Below are 13,330 nucleotides of genomic sequence, written 5' to 3' on the forward strand. Positions count from 1 at the left end.
TACGGGGGAGCAGGCAGCTGGGCAGTCCTCACGGGTGCATACGGGGGAGCAGGCAGCTGGACAGTCCACGCTAGCGAATAAGAGGGAGCAGTCAGCTGAGCAGTCCTCACTGGTGCATAAGAGAGAGTAGTCAGCTGGGCAGTCCTCACTGGTGCATAAGAGAGAGTAGTCAGCTGGGCAGTCCTCAATGGTGCACAAGAGGGAGCAGTCAGCTGGACAGTCCTCACTGGTGCATACGAGGGAGCAGGCAGCTGGGCAGTCCACGCTGGTGAATAAGAGGGAGCAGTCAGCTGGGCAGTCCTCACTGGTGTATACGAGAGAGTAGTCAGCTGGGCAGTCCTCAATGGTGCATAAGAGGGAGCAGTCAGCAGGACAGTACACAGTGGTGCATAGGAGGGAGCAGTCAGCTGGGCAGTACACACTGGTGCATAAGAGGGAGCAGTCAGCCGGGCAGCTCTCCATCTCGTAAGAGCGAGCAGTCCTCACTGATGCATAAGAGGAGCAGTCAGCGAGGCTGTCCTCCCTGGCACATAAGAGGGAGCAGTCAGCAGGGCAGTCCTCACTGGTGCATAAGAGGGAGCAGTGAGCTGGGCACTCCTCACTGGTGCATAATAGTGAGCAGTCAGCAGGGCAGTCCTCACTAGTGCATAAGAGGGGGCAGTCATCTGGGAAGTTCTCATGGATAAATAAGAGGGAGCAGTCAGCAGGGTAGTCCTCACTGGTGCATAAGAGGGAGCAGTGAGCAGGGCACTCCTCACTGGTGCATAATAGTGAGCAGTCAGCAGGGCCGTTCTCACTAGTGCATAAGAAGGGGGAGTCATCTGGGCAGTTCTCACGGATAAATAAGAGGGAACAGCCAGCAGGGCAGTCCTCAATGGTGCATAAGAGGGAGCAGTCAGTAGGGCAGTCCTCACTGGTGCATAAGAGGGAGCAGTCAGTAGGGCAGTCCTCACTGGTGCATAAAAGGGAACAGTCAGCTGGGCAGTCCTCACTGGTGCATAAGAGGGAACAGTCAGCAGGACAATCCTCAATGGTGCATAAGAGAGAGCAGTCATTGGGGCAGTCCTCACTGGTGCATACAAGGGAGCAGTCAGCAGGGCAGTCCTCACTGGTGCATAAAAGGGAACAGTCAGCTGGGCAGTCCTCACTGGTGCATAAGAGGGAGCAGTGAGCAGGGCACTCCTCACTGGTGCATAATAGTGAGCAGTCAGCAGGGCCGTTCTCACTAGTGCATAAGAAGGGGGAGTCGTCTGGGCAGTTCTCACGGATAAATAAGAGGGAACAGCCAGCAGGGCAGTCCTCACTGGCGCAGTCATCTGAGCAATCCTCAAAGGTGCATAAGAGGGAGCAGTCAGCAGGACAGTCCTCAATGGTGCATAAGAGGGAGCAGTAAGCAGGGCATTCCGCACTGGTGCATAAGAGTGAGCAGTCAGTAGGGCAGTCCTCACTGGTGCATAAAAGGGAACAGTCAGCTGGGCAGTCCTCACTGGTGCATAAGAGGGAACAGTCAGCAGGACAATCCTCAATGGTGCATAAGAGAGAGCAGTCATTGGGGCAGTCCTCACTGGTGCATACAAGGGAGCAGTCAGCGAGGCTGTCCTCCCTGGCACATAAGAGGGAGCAGTCAGCAGGGCAGTCCTCACTGGTGCATAAGAGGGAGCAGTGAGCTGGGCACTCCTCACTGGTGCATAATAGTGAGCAGTCAGCAGGGCAGTCCTCACTAGTGCATAAGAGGGGGCAGTCATCTGGGCAGTTCTCATGGATAAATAAGAGGGAGCAGTCAGCAGGGTAGTCCTCACTGGTGCATAAGAGGGAGCAGTGAGCAGGGCACTCCTCACTGGTGCATAATAGTGAGCAGTCAGCAGGGCCGTTCTCACTAGTGCATAAGAAGGGGGAGTCGTCTGGGCAGTTCTCACGGATAAATAAGAGGGAACAGCCAGCAGGGCAGTCCTCACTGGCGCATAAGAGGGAGCAGTAAGCAGGGCATTCCTCACTGGTGCATAAGAGGGAGCAGTCAGTAGGGCAGTCCTCACTGGTGCATAAAAGGGAACAGTCAGCTGGGCAGTCCTCACTGGTGCATAAGAGGGAACAGTCAGCAGGACAATCCTCAATGGTGCATAAGAGAGAGCAGTCATTGGGGCAGTCCTCACTGGTGCATACAAGGGAGCAGTCAGCAGGGCAGTCCTCACTGGTGCATAAAAGGGAACAGTCAGCTGGGCAGTCCTCACTGGTGCATAAGAGGGAGCAGTGAGCAGGGCACTCCTCACTGGTGCATAATAGTGAGCAGTCAGCAGGGCCGTTCTCACTAGTGCATAAGAAGGGGGAGTCGTCTGGGCAGTTCTCACGGATAAATAAGAGGGAACAGCCAGCAGGGCAGTCCTCACTGGCGCAGTCATCTGAGCAATCCTCAAAGGTGCATAAGAGGGAGCAGTCAGCAGGACAGTCCTCAATGGTGCATAAGAGGGAGCAGTAAGCAGGGCATTCCTCACTGGTGCATAAGAGGGAGCAGTCAGTAGGGCAGTCCTCACTGGTGCATAAAAGGGAACAGTCAGCTGGGCAGTCCTCACTGGTGCATAAGAGGGAACAGTCAGCAGGACAATCCTCAATGGTGCATAAGAGAGAGCAGTCATTGGGGCAGTCCTCACTGGTGCATACAAGGGAGCAGTCAGCGAGGCTGTCCTCCCTGGCACATAAGAGGGAGCAGTGAGCTGGGCACTCCTCACTGGTGCATAATAGTGAGCAGTCTGCAGGGCAGTCCTCACTAGTGCATAAGAGGGGGCAGTCATCTGGGCAGTTCCCATGGATAAATAAGAGGGAGCAGTCAGCAGGGTAGTCCTCACTGGTGCATAAGAGGGAGCAGTGAGCAGGGCACTCCTCACTGGTGCATAATAGTGAGCAGTCAGCAGGGCCGTTCTCACTAGTGCATAAGAAGGGGGAGTCATCTGGGCAGTTCTCACGGATAAATAAGAGGGAACAGCCAGCAGGGCAGTCCTCAATGGTGCATAAGAGGGAGCAGTAAGCAGGGCATTCCTCACTGGTGCATAAGAGGGAGCAGTCAGTAGGGCAGTCCTCACTGGTGCATAAAAGGGAACAGTCAGCTGGGCAGTCCTCACTGGTGCATAAGAGGGAACAGTCAGCAGGACAATCCTCAATGGTGCATAAGAGAGAGCAGTCATTGGGGCAGTCCTCACTGGTGCATACAAGGGAGCAGTCAGCAGGGCAGTCCTCACTGGTGCATAAAAGGGAACAGTCAGCTGGGCAGTCCTCACTGGTGCATAAGAGGGAGCAGTGAGCAGGGCACTCCTCACTGGTGCATAATAGTGAGCAGTCAGCAGGGCCGTTCTCACTAGTGCATAAGAAGGGGGAGTCGTCTGGGCAGTTCTCACGGATAAATAAGAGGGAACAGCCAGCAGGGCAGTCCTCACTGGCGCAGTCATCTGAGCAATCCTCAAAGGTGCATAAGAGGGAGCAGTCAGCAGGACAGTCCTCAATGGTGCATAAGAGGGAGCAGTAAGCAGGGCATTCCTCACTGGTGCATAAGAGGGAGCAGTCAGTAGGGCAGTCCTCACTGGTGCATAAAAGGGAACAGTCAGCTGGGCAGTCCTCACTGGTGCATAAGAGGGAACAGTCATTGGGGCAGTCCTCACTGGTGCATACAAAGGAGCAGTCAGCAGGGCAGTTCTCACTGGTGCATAAAAGGGAACAGTCAGCTGGGCAGTCCGCACTGGTGCTTAAGACTGAGCAGTCAGCTGGGCAGTCCTCACTGGCTCATTAGAGGGAGAAGTCAGCTGGGCAGTCCTCGTGGTGCATAAGAGAGAGCAGTCATTGGGGCAGTCCTCACTGGTGCATACAAGGGAGCAGTCAGCAGGGCAGTCCTCACTGGTGCATAAAAGGGAACAGTCAGCTGGGCAGTCCGCACTGGTGCTTAAGACTGAGCAGTCAGCTGGGCAGTCCTCACTGGCTCATTAGAGGGAGAAGTCAGCTGGGCAGTCCTCGTGGTGCATAAGAGGGAGCAGTCAGCAGGGCAGTCCACAATGGTGTATTAGAGTGAGGATTTAGATGGCCAAACCTCACAGGTGTATAAGAGGGAGCAGTCAGCAGGGCAGTCCTCACAGGTGCATAACAGGGAGCAGTCAGCAGGGCAGTCATCACCGGTGCATAAGGGGGTGCAGTCAGCTGGGTAGTCATTACTGGTGCTGCAGAATGAACAGCCAGCTGAGCAGTTCTCACTGGTTTATAGGAGTGAGCCATCAGCTGGGCAATCCTCACTGGTACATAAGAAGGAGCAGTTGGCAGGGCAGTCCTCACTGGTACTTAAGAGGGAGCAGTCAGCCCGGCAGCTCTCCGCCTCATAAGAGGAAGCAGTCAGCAAAGCAGTCCTCACTGGTACATAAGAGGGAGCAGTCGACAGGGCAGTCCGCACTGGTACATAAGAGGGAGCAGTCAGCTGGACAGTCATCACTGGTACATAAGAGGGAGCAGTCAGCAGGCCAGTCTTAGGAACAATTTCTATCTATGGGCAGGTTTCCCTCCAGTTGTAAACCCCCCCAACTTATTGCTGTTGTCTGAGCATCCTAGCCTGACTTTTGCCAGTGGAGCCCAGCCTTCTGCTGTACTCCTCTCGGATTTTGCTCATTTTGTTATGGGTAAGCTGGCATGCCCTTAAGACAACAACCTTACTAAAGGCAAAATACCCCTTGGGATACTCCCTCTCTCTCACACGGTCAGAGGTAGAACACAATTATTCATATATAAAGGGGACAGTTAGAATTCGATAGATTTTTCTGATCTATACAAAAAGTCTTGTGAAAAAAGACCTCCCTGTACATATAGTCTTGAAAAGATAGACCGAGTACATAATACTTATACACAGTACTCAAACACATATTTTAATAAAGTTTACACAAAGGTAAAAGACTCAAAAAATGTTCAAACATGAAAATGCCCCAACATAAAAGACATGGTAGAAATAAAAACAACTTTGTCACTGAACTCACATACATATAACCACATTTAAAACATGTAAAAAAGAACATACAATTGGTTTTAATACTTTGTCCACTTTCTGAGTCTTGTGACTCAGACAACACCAAATCCAGACATGTTTCAGTTCTTTATAGCATTATTTGCACAAACTTTCTTCAGGGGAAAAAACACCCACAATTTTCTTGATTGTGAGAGGTGACTTGCACTATTAAGAGAGGTACCCTAAATTGGAGGTGCGCTTCTGGTGCACGACTGTAATTGTGGCAGATGGGACCGCGCCTGAGAAGTCCTGCGGGCATAATTACTTCATATTTACTTAACAGGAGGTCCATCTGCTATTTAAAAGTCGTGAAGAAACATATAGAGACTTCATTTTTGAAGTCTACAGCTATTCAAGGGTGTAGTGAGACACCAGCACCACGTACATTACATTAAGAGAAGCAATCTTTAGTTTTAAATTGGAACTTTTCTTGTGGCCCTGGATTACATGGTGGCAATCAAGAAAATCGTGTGGTTTTTACCCCTGAAGAAAGTTTGTGCAAATAATGCTATAAAGAACTGAAATATGTTGGGATTTGGTGTTGTCTGAGTCATAAGACTCAGAAAGTGGACAAAGTATTAAAACCAATTGTATATTCTTTTTGACATGTGTTAAATGTGGTTATATGTATGTGAGTTCAGTGACAAAGTTGTTTTTATTTCTACCATGTCTTTTATGTTGGGGCATTTTCATGTTTGAACATTTTTATGAGTCTTTTACCTTTGTGTAAACTTTATTACAATATTTTTTGGAGTACTGTGTATAAGTATTATGTACTGGGTCTATTTTTTTCAAGACTATATGTACAGGGAGGTCTTTTTAGCCGGTCAAGTGGCACAGCGAGTAGAACACTGGCTTTGACATCTGTGCAGAGTTTGCTAAAACAGGTTCGAATCCCGGCAGGGCCAAACTCAGCCTTTCATCCTTCCGCGGTCGATAAATGAGCACCACACACCGTGGGTAATAATAATAATAAGCAGCGCTCAGATACCTGAGGGTTCGTAGCGCTCAGATACCTGAGGGTTCGTAGCGCTATATAAATGCCAAATTATTATTTATTATTATTTTTTCACCAGAATTTTTGTATAGATCAGAAAAATCTGTAGAATTCTAACTGTCTCCTTTATATATGCCCTTAAAACAGTCAGTATTGGGAGACTTTGTTTCCCTTAGTCTTTCACTTTGTTGTTATTCTTATTAACATTTTGTCAGTGCACAATGTACCTTACAGTACAGTGCGCTGGGGTTCCTTTTTCATTATTAAGGCCCTAGACACGCTCAAAGGATTTTTGGTGAAAGCACACGTTTAACTTGGACAGAGCTGGTGGCAGCTGTTACTTGTTATGTGTTTTCAACTCTTTTCAATGTCCAAACCGTGTTTACCGCGTTTGGCCCAGGACAGTGCCTAAAATGGCCATGCCACAAGGTCCTTTGGCCATCTTGTACCTGTGCCTTCCCCAGGGTCCAGCAGACCCGATAAATTCCTTATTTGGTCATGCAGACCCCCACGCAAACCAAAGCTTTCGCAGGCTTCTGCATGCTTTTTGTTTGTGCGCCCAGGATGTGGGCAAGAGCTGTCTAGTTTCAATACACACCCTGGGTGCCAGGATGTCTGGTGTGCTGGGATGACTGGAACCACTGTGGTTCATGATTGCTCCACCTTTTGGGATGAGTGTATGTGAGCAGATCTCCTACTGATTTCTCTTTGTTTTGGCACGAAGGTGATTTTGGATAAGAGAAGGCATCTCACACCCATTCCAGGTCAATCTCTTGAGTTCACACCGAACTTAGTAAAGGAACCAAGTATCCTGAATAAATTAAGCAAATCAGTGGAACTGCTGGTGACCCACTGGAAGGTTTGTCACCCTGAGCCTGCTGTCATCCCGTTAGAACCCCTGCTTCTGATCAAACCTAGAGGGTCTGCAAGGGCACTTCAGCCCATTGGAATAGTGCGGGTCTCTGTACCTACAACTTAACTTGTAAGCAAGCCTTTCCGGAAGTGTTCCGGATACACCCAGAAACTGACCAGCTCATACGGGACCTTTGCCCTGAAACTGCCATCAGCACAAGCTTTGACTTGAGCCTTTGGAGACTGTACGCTCAGGGTATAAGGTACTCTCCCACCATGTTTCGTGCACCTAGCATTCCTAGGTCTGGAATTAGGAGAGTATGCAAGAACCCAAGGATACATGGTCTCTGTGTCACCCAGCTTTGCTGACAAACTTTGTGGATGCCTTACTGCTGTGCCCCCCTGTGCCCTAAGACTCGCTGCAGCAGAACTGGCCTGATCCCTTCACCAGGAGTGGAGAAATCGCCACTGTCCCACCACAGAATCATTCCTGGAATGCAGCCCCTGAAAGCTGCAGACCCACACAACTACAGGATTTGAACCTGTGACCCAAGTGGACTCGACTGTCGAAGTTTGGTCGGGAGTGCACTGAGGGTCGGTGAGTACTTGCAACCCTTACCGGTGGACCCTGGTGCATCCATCCATTTTTATACATGTGTCCCCTGTGGGCCACTCCTCTTTACCGAGGTAGCCTGCACTATTGAGCTATTCACAACGCTTGGATCCTGTTCTGCCCTCTTGGGGAGACCATCCTTGAATAGTGGGAACTTATTCTTAGTGGGAACATATTCTTATTCTTCTTTGCCTCACCCACCTTCCTGAGTCGCTACAAGCCCTTGAAGAGACCCCATTTTGACTTAACTGCACAACCATGTGCATCAGCACGAAATGCAATTTTGAGCTCAAGGCTTAAATCATTTTAGGGACTGGATTGCCTTTTAGCTAGGGTTTAAATTGTGAAGGACTGCCTATAAGATATTCACACTGTGTGACCCCTTTCTTTGCATGTTGTGGATCTCTACTGTGTAATATCCTCTTAGGCCATTGGTGCCTGTATATATGTTTGTTAGATTAGTGTTGAGTTGGTTTTGATATTACTACTGAAGAATTGCTTTGTGTTTGACTTAAAAGTGCTTTAACAAATGGAAATATATTTTGATATACAACTGACTAAGAGTAATTTGTGGTGTTGTTTACTGTGTGTGCTCATTGTGGGCTTTCGGTCACCCTCACCCCTCCTGAGACCTACTCTTGACTGCCACCAATGCTGCAGTGATTGGTCTGGCTTGTCCAGAAGGTAACCCGGTTCCAAGAATCTAGGCTGGCCTTCTGAACCTCTGGTCAGAGTTCAGAAATTCATCTTAACAAATTGGTGTGCAGCGGTGGGACAGGATCAAAGGTACCCAGTGTTGAGGACTGGTAAAGGTACCTAGATACACTTACCAAGAACACATAGTGACCTTAATAGTAACTTAACTGTAAAGGCTAACAATCTATCTTAAAACATGGAAGCAATAACCCACATAGCCTTGAATGCTTCCAAGTCAGAAACACTGAGAATGATGTGTACCGAGAGAGGTTTATCTGCTCAAGGTACAAAGAGTGAAATGATCCAAAGGATCCTGGATTGGCAAGAGGTGCAACTCAATGCCATTACTTTGAATGAGAGTGCAGAAGGTGGTGGGGCTGCTCTCACTGGCAGCTCTAGAAGAGCTATCGCTGCACTCATCCATGAGGTCCATGAAGTCAAGGGATGATGTAGAGTCAGCTCTGATGCTGAAGCCATGCTTGAAATCAAGAAGCAAGAATTGCAGTTTAAGCAGAAGGAGCTTGAGTTCAACATGGTAAAGCTCAGAGTTAAGCAGGCAGAAAAACAAAAGGACAGGGATCACCAGTAGGAGCTGGCCAAGATTCAGGCTACTACTGGCTCCTCCAAGGGATCTGGACATGGGTCTGGCTCCGCCTATCTTCCAAGATTTCCTAAAGATCTGCTCAGTATGTATGATGAGCAGAATGACATTATGGACTGGCTGACTGGATTTGAGTATGCCTGTGAAGTCCAAGAGGTTGTAAATGCTGATAAAATTGCATGGTATCACACTTTCATTTATTGGCCCTCATTACGACCCTGGCGGAAAGGGGAAAACGATGGCGGAAATGCAATACCGCCATCGAATAGCGCTCGGTGCGACTATGACCCGTCACCGCAAAGTACGAAGCCATTAGCGACACCGTAGTGAACGCCAACGCTAACTGCACTAAGCACGCGCGCGCGCGCCATGCCAAACCGCAAACACCACCATGGTGCAACGGTACGCCAATTCCGACCCCAGCGGACATGTACCTAACGCCATCAGGCATGGCGGAATGGACCATTCCGCCATGGCGAGAAGTACGGCATCGCGAATCAACCGTAAACGGCCCCACTGAGTGCCTGTACACCGCTCCCTGCCCACAAAGTACAACTCCCTGTAGGTGCAATGAAGTCACAATGCAACCAGTGAAATATACAAAGCACCCATGCATGCCAACGAACAAAAGCAACACAAGAGGGGCCAATGGGAGCTGCAGGTCACAGATGGCACGAATACAGAAGCCATCCCAATGGACATGACCACAGTCCCCCACCAAGAAACGCACGCAAACACAGGCACCTGTGACCAGCAACATTCCGAAAATCACATCATTCCACCAGTCCACCTGGCTGACCGCCATCTGTCACACAAAACCCAATCCCCCGCCCCTGAGCATGACAACATCCAAACTGTCATATAGGCAGCCCCCATCCCTGACCTCACGGGCTCAGTAGGCAAACGCGCCCAGCACAGTACCACGCAACTAAACCCCGAAGCAGGAACCCAATGCAGATCTCCTCACAATACATCGCCCCACATATAGGCACATGCCACATCACTTGCAAAGAAAAACGCTACACGGGCCAAATCAGAATAGAAATTTAATGCACAACAAAATCACCAAGCCCATACAGCCATCAGGCCATGAACTCCAAAACACATTTCACCATTGTGGGCTGCATCCGCAAGAAATGACCAGCCACTACTTGTGTGACGCCCTGTCCCATCATGGTACACAGAGCCACAATCACGTACGAAAAGGCAAAAAGGAAGCGCACACAACCGCAGGGCCGTCCCAATGGGGAGGCACTAGTCCAGCTGAAAGGCCGAAATGTTGCTCCGAGCCACCAGTACTGCGTAAGGGCATGTGGGCCACTGGCGATCGTCCCATAAGATCGTAATGCTGCTCCACCGATTAACACGAAGCAGCAGGTGTCGGGAGTAAAATCCATCTGCAGGAGTGGCATACAGATGGCAGTGGCAAAAGGGGAGGAGATACCTGTCAACCAAAAGAAAAGAACAAGAACAGAATGGCCATCAGAACTACATTCGAACAACTCACTTCAATGAGCACACGAAATCCACAGCCATATGCATGCTAGCCCACTCCAAAGGATCATCACCACCCCAAAGCCACTTGCGACTCATAACCATCTATACCTAGGTGTAAACACCATCACGAACGAGTGTACCTGTGCATGCGTCTGCCAAAACAGAATCCATCAGATGGGAATGTTAACGTGCATGGACACAAGTGTCTGAGGGCGCGTCGAGACAGGGAGGGCTCAACAAGGCCAGATAGACGATGGTCCCACTATGGCAGCCCTGCATCACATAGCGTAGGGGAGGCGGATAGATCCCAAGAAGCCCTGTACATGGCAAACTCTGCATCAAATCACCTGCCCATGCATCCATTCATCATTCCCTCATCCCGGGATCAAAACGCCTGAATAATTACTCACATGACATTAGAAACGTCCATTGAGTCTGTGCGTAATGCAGCCTGCTAAATCCACAGTGCCCCAGCCCGTAAATCCAGTGTTGTGAAGTAACATGTATTTGGGAATGGCCGGCCTCATCGCCCACGTAGCTATTGCGCATCCCAAACTATTCATATCAATCATTGCTCCCTCGCCATGGGCCCTGTCTCAAGGACATAGAACAATAGAACGTTATATTTGCAGTCAGACCTGTGGGCATCTCCTCGCCGCTAGCTGGAAACCGAAAGCGCCGCCCTTCGAATTCCTCATTTGCAACATCACGTCGAAAAGGCATCTGTGGCCGTTTGAAATCACTAATTATTCCATCGAGTGCGGCTGTGTGTGAAAATGGCAACTGCCTTCACCCACAAATGGGACGCCCCGCCCGTCGTTGCAACTCGGTACAGTGATGCATGAGGGCCCACCGTTACTCGAGTACTACGTTCCACTGACCCTTCACAAGTCCGTTCGCGACTGCACAGATAGTATGGGAAACAATGGGACCACAGCAGAATGAACATATCAACCAATCTTACACGCCCATCGGGTACAAATACATGATTGCAATAGCAAGATACCATTCCCCGAATTGCAGCGTAGTGCGCGGGACGTGCTCGGCCAAAGGGGAGAGCAGTTTGCACAGGTGGAATCAATCACCACAGGTGGAGGCCATACAGCCTGGAAACACATAAATTGCACACCCAGTCTCCTCCCACAACCACAGCGAAATGCTACCGGCAGGACTCGCGATGTTGGCCCTGGGGGACCTGATAGCACTGCAAGTGCTCCGACTCCAAGAAGAAGACGAACAACAACTACAACCAGCCGCACGGAGGAGACGCAGGAGGAGGAGGAGGCCAAGGCAGGGCCAGCAAGGCCCAGCAGCACAGCCACTACCACCACGCAGGCAGCCCGCAATCCCACGCCTCCGAGCACATCCGTTCAACCTCACTGATGAGCAGATCCACACCCTCTACCGTCTGGACCGGGACACCATAGCCGCCATTGTGGACATGACACAGGCTGACCTAGTCAGCATGATAGATAGCCCAACCGCAATCCCACCCCTACTGAAGGTGGTGTCTGTACTCCACTTCCTGGCCACAGGCACCTACCAGCACACAGTCGGACAGTTGCATGGCATTTCTCAGCCACTGTTCTCACGGACACTATTCCAAGTGCTCGATGCCCTCCTGCAGCACGCAGACGACTACATCTCCCTACCACGCTCGGAGCAGGAAATAACCAACACATAAGTGGGATTCCATGCACTTGCCGGCATACCGGGTTGCATTGGTGCCATCGACTGCACCCATGTTGAATTGGTCGTGCCACATGCCATGGAGGCCCGGTACCGCAACCGAAAACAATTTCATTCCCTGAATGTACAAATGGTGTGTGACTCCAACAGGATCTTTACGCATTGTTGTGCCCGATTCCCTGGATCAACCCATGATTCCATGGTCTTGAGGAACTCTACCATACCACGCTACATGGAGCGACACGCAGGGAACAGATCCTGGCTACTCGGTGAGTCTCATTGCATGCATGATGATGTGGGGTATGTGATTTGGCAATGTACTGGCAGGAAGGGGGGGGGGTGTGCGTACGTATCAATGGCATCCCACATCCTACGTTTCTCGTCCACATACAGGTGATGCTGGATATCCACTGAAGAGATGGCTCCTCACACCAGTCCGGAACCCACGGGACCAGCATGAGGAGGACTACAACCATGCCCACTCACGTACCCGTGTAGTCATTGAGCAGGCATTCGGCCTACTGAAGGGCCGTTTCCGCTGCCTCAGCAGGTCTGGCGGGGCACTCCTGTACCGCCATGAGAAGGTTGCAAAGATGGTGATGGCATGTGTCATGCTCCACAACATGTGCGTACGTAGAAATGTGCCCATGCCCCCTGACGCAGAACTGCAAGCACCGGATGATGGTCATGATGAGGGTGGGGATGTGGCAGCACCTCAAGGAGTCTGCGAGGCACCGGAGGCCCGTGACATTCGTCAGCATCTCATTGATGTATGCTTCTAGCACTCATGCCTGGTGGCTGATACATGGACACGGGACACGTGGCACTGTGTGTGTCTGGAACATGCACGAAATGGACTGTACGCCTATGATGGCCTAGTACACAAAGATCAATGTCCACACATCTCATTGGTTGATCGTGCACTGTTTATGGCATATGTGATATCATGTTGTACACCCTATCGACCCGCCACCCAAGTGAGCCCAACACACCCCCTCCACCCTCCTACCTCCCCCCCGAACACCAGTGTTCAAAGATGCTCATTGTCAGTGGGCTGTCGCTATTGCATGCCCCCTCTGCGGGTATCAGGGGCACCCCTGCCTGTGGAGCACCGGGTCCTCCCAGATCTACGTTGGGGGCTGCCCTGGACGGAACTTGCAACGGATGATGTGTCTGCCTGCTCACGTCCATGCATGTCCCTAAGGGTTTGCGAGAGCTCAGTGAGCACACGGCGCACTGCGGCAAGTTCGGCACATACGTCTTTGGACGTCGCATGCAGTTCCCCCCTCAGGCTCTCGGTGCTTCTCTCAATTTGTGACCTTAGCGTCTCTGTGCCTCTCTCCATTTCTGCCCTAAGTG

At 50.6% G+C, this 13,330-nt stretch overlaps 1 protein-coding gene across 1 annotated transcript; it reads right to left on the reverse strand.

The window, feature by feature from the left end:
• Positions 1 to 482: 482 nt before the first annotated feature.
• LOC138473438 (calphotin-like) lies at positions 483 to 3,632 on the reverse strand. The gene has a single exon (XM_069612094.1). The coding sequence runs from the start codon at positions 3,630 to 3,632 to the stop codon at positions 483 to 485; it is 3,150 nt and encodes a 1,049-aa protein (XP_069468195.1).
• Positions 3,633 to 13,330: the final 9,698 nt, after the last annotated feature.

This window comes from Ambystoma mexicanum, chromosome 8, assembly GCF_040938575.1.
Source record: "Ambystoma mexicanum isolate Mex_15411 chromosome 8, UKY_AmexF1_1, whole genome shotgun sequence".
Classification (NCBI taxonomy): Eukaryota; Metazoa; Chordata; class Amphibia; order Caudata; family Ambystomatidae; genus Ambystoma; species Ambystoma mexicanum.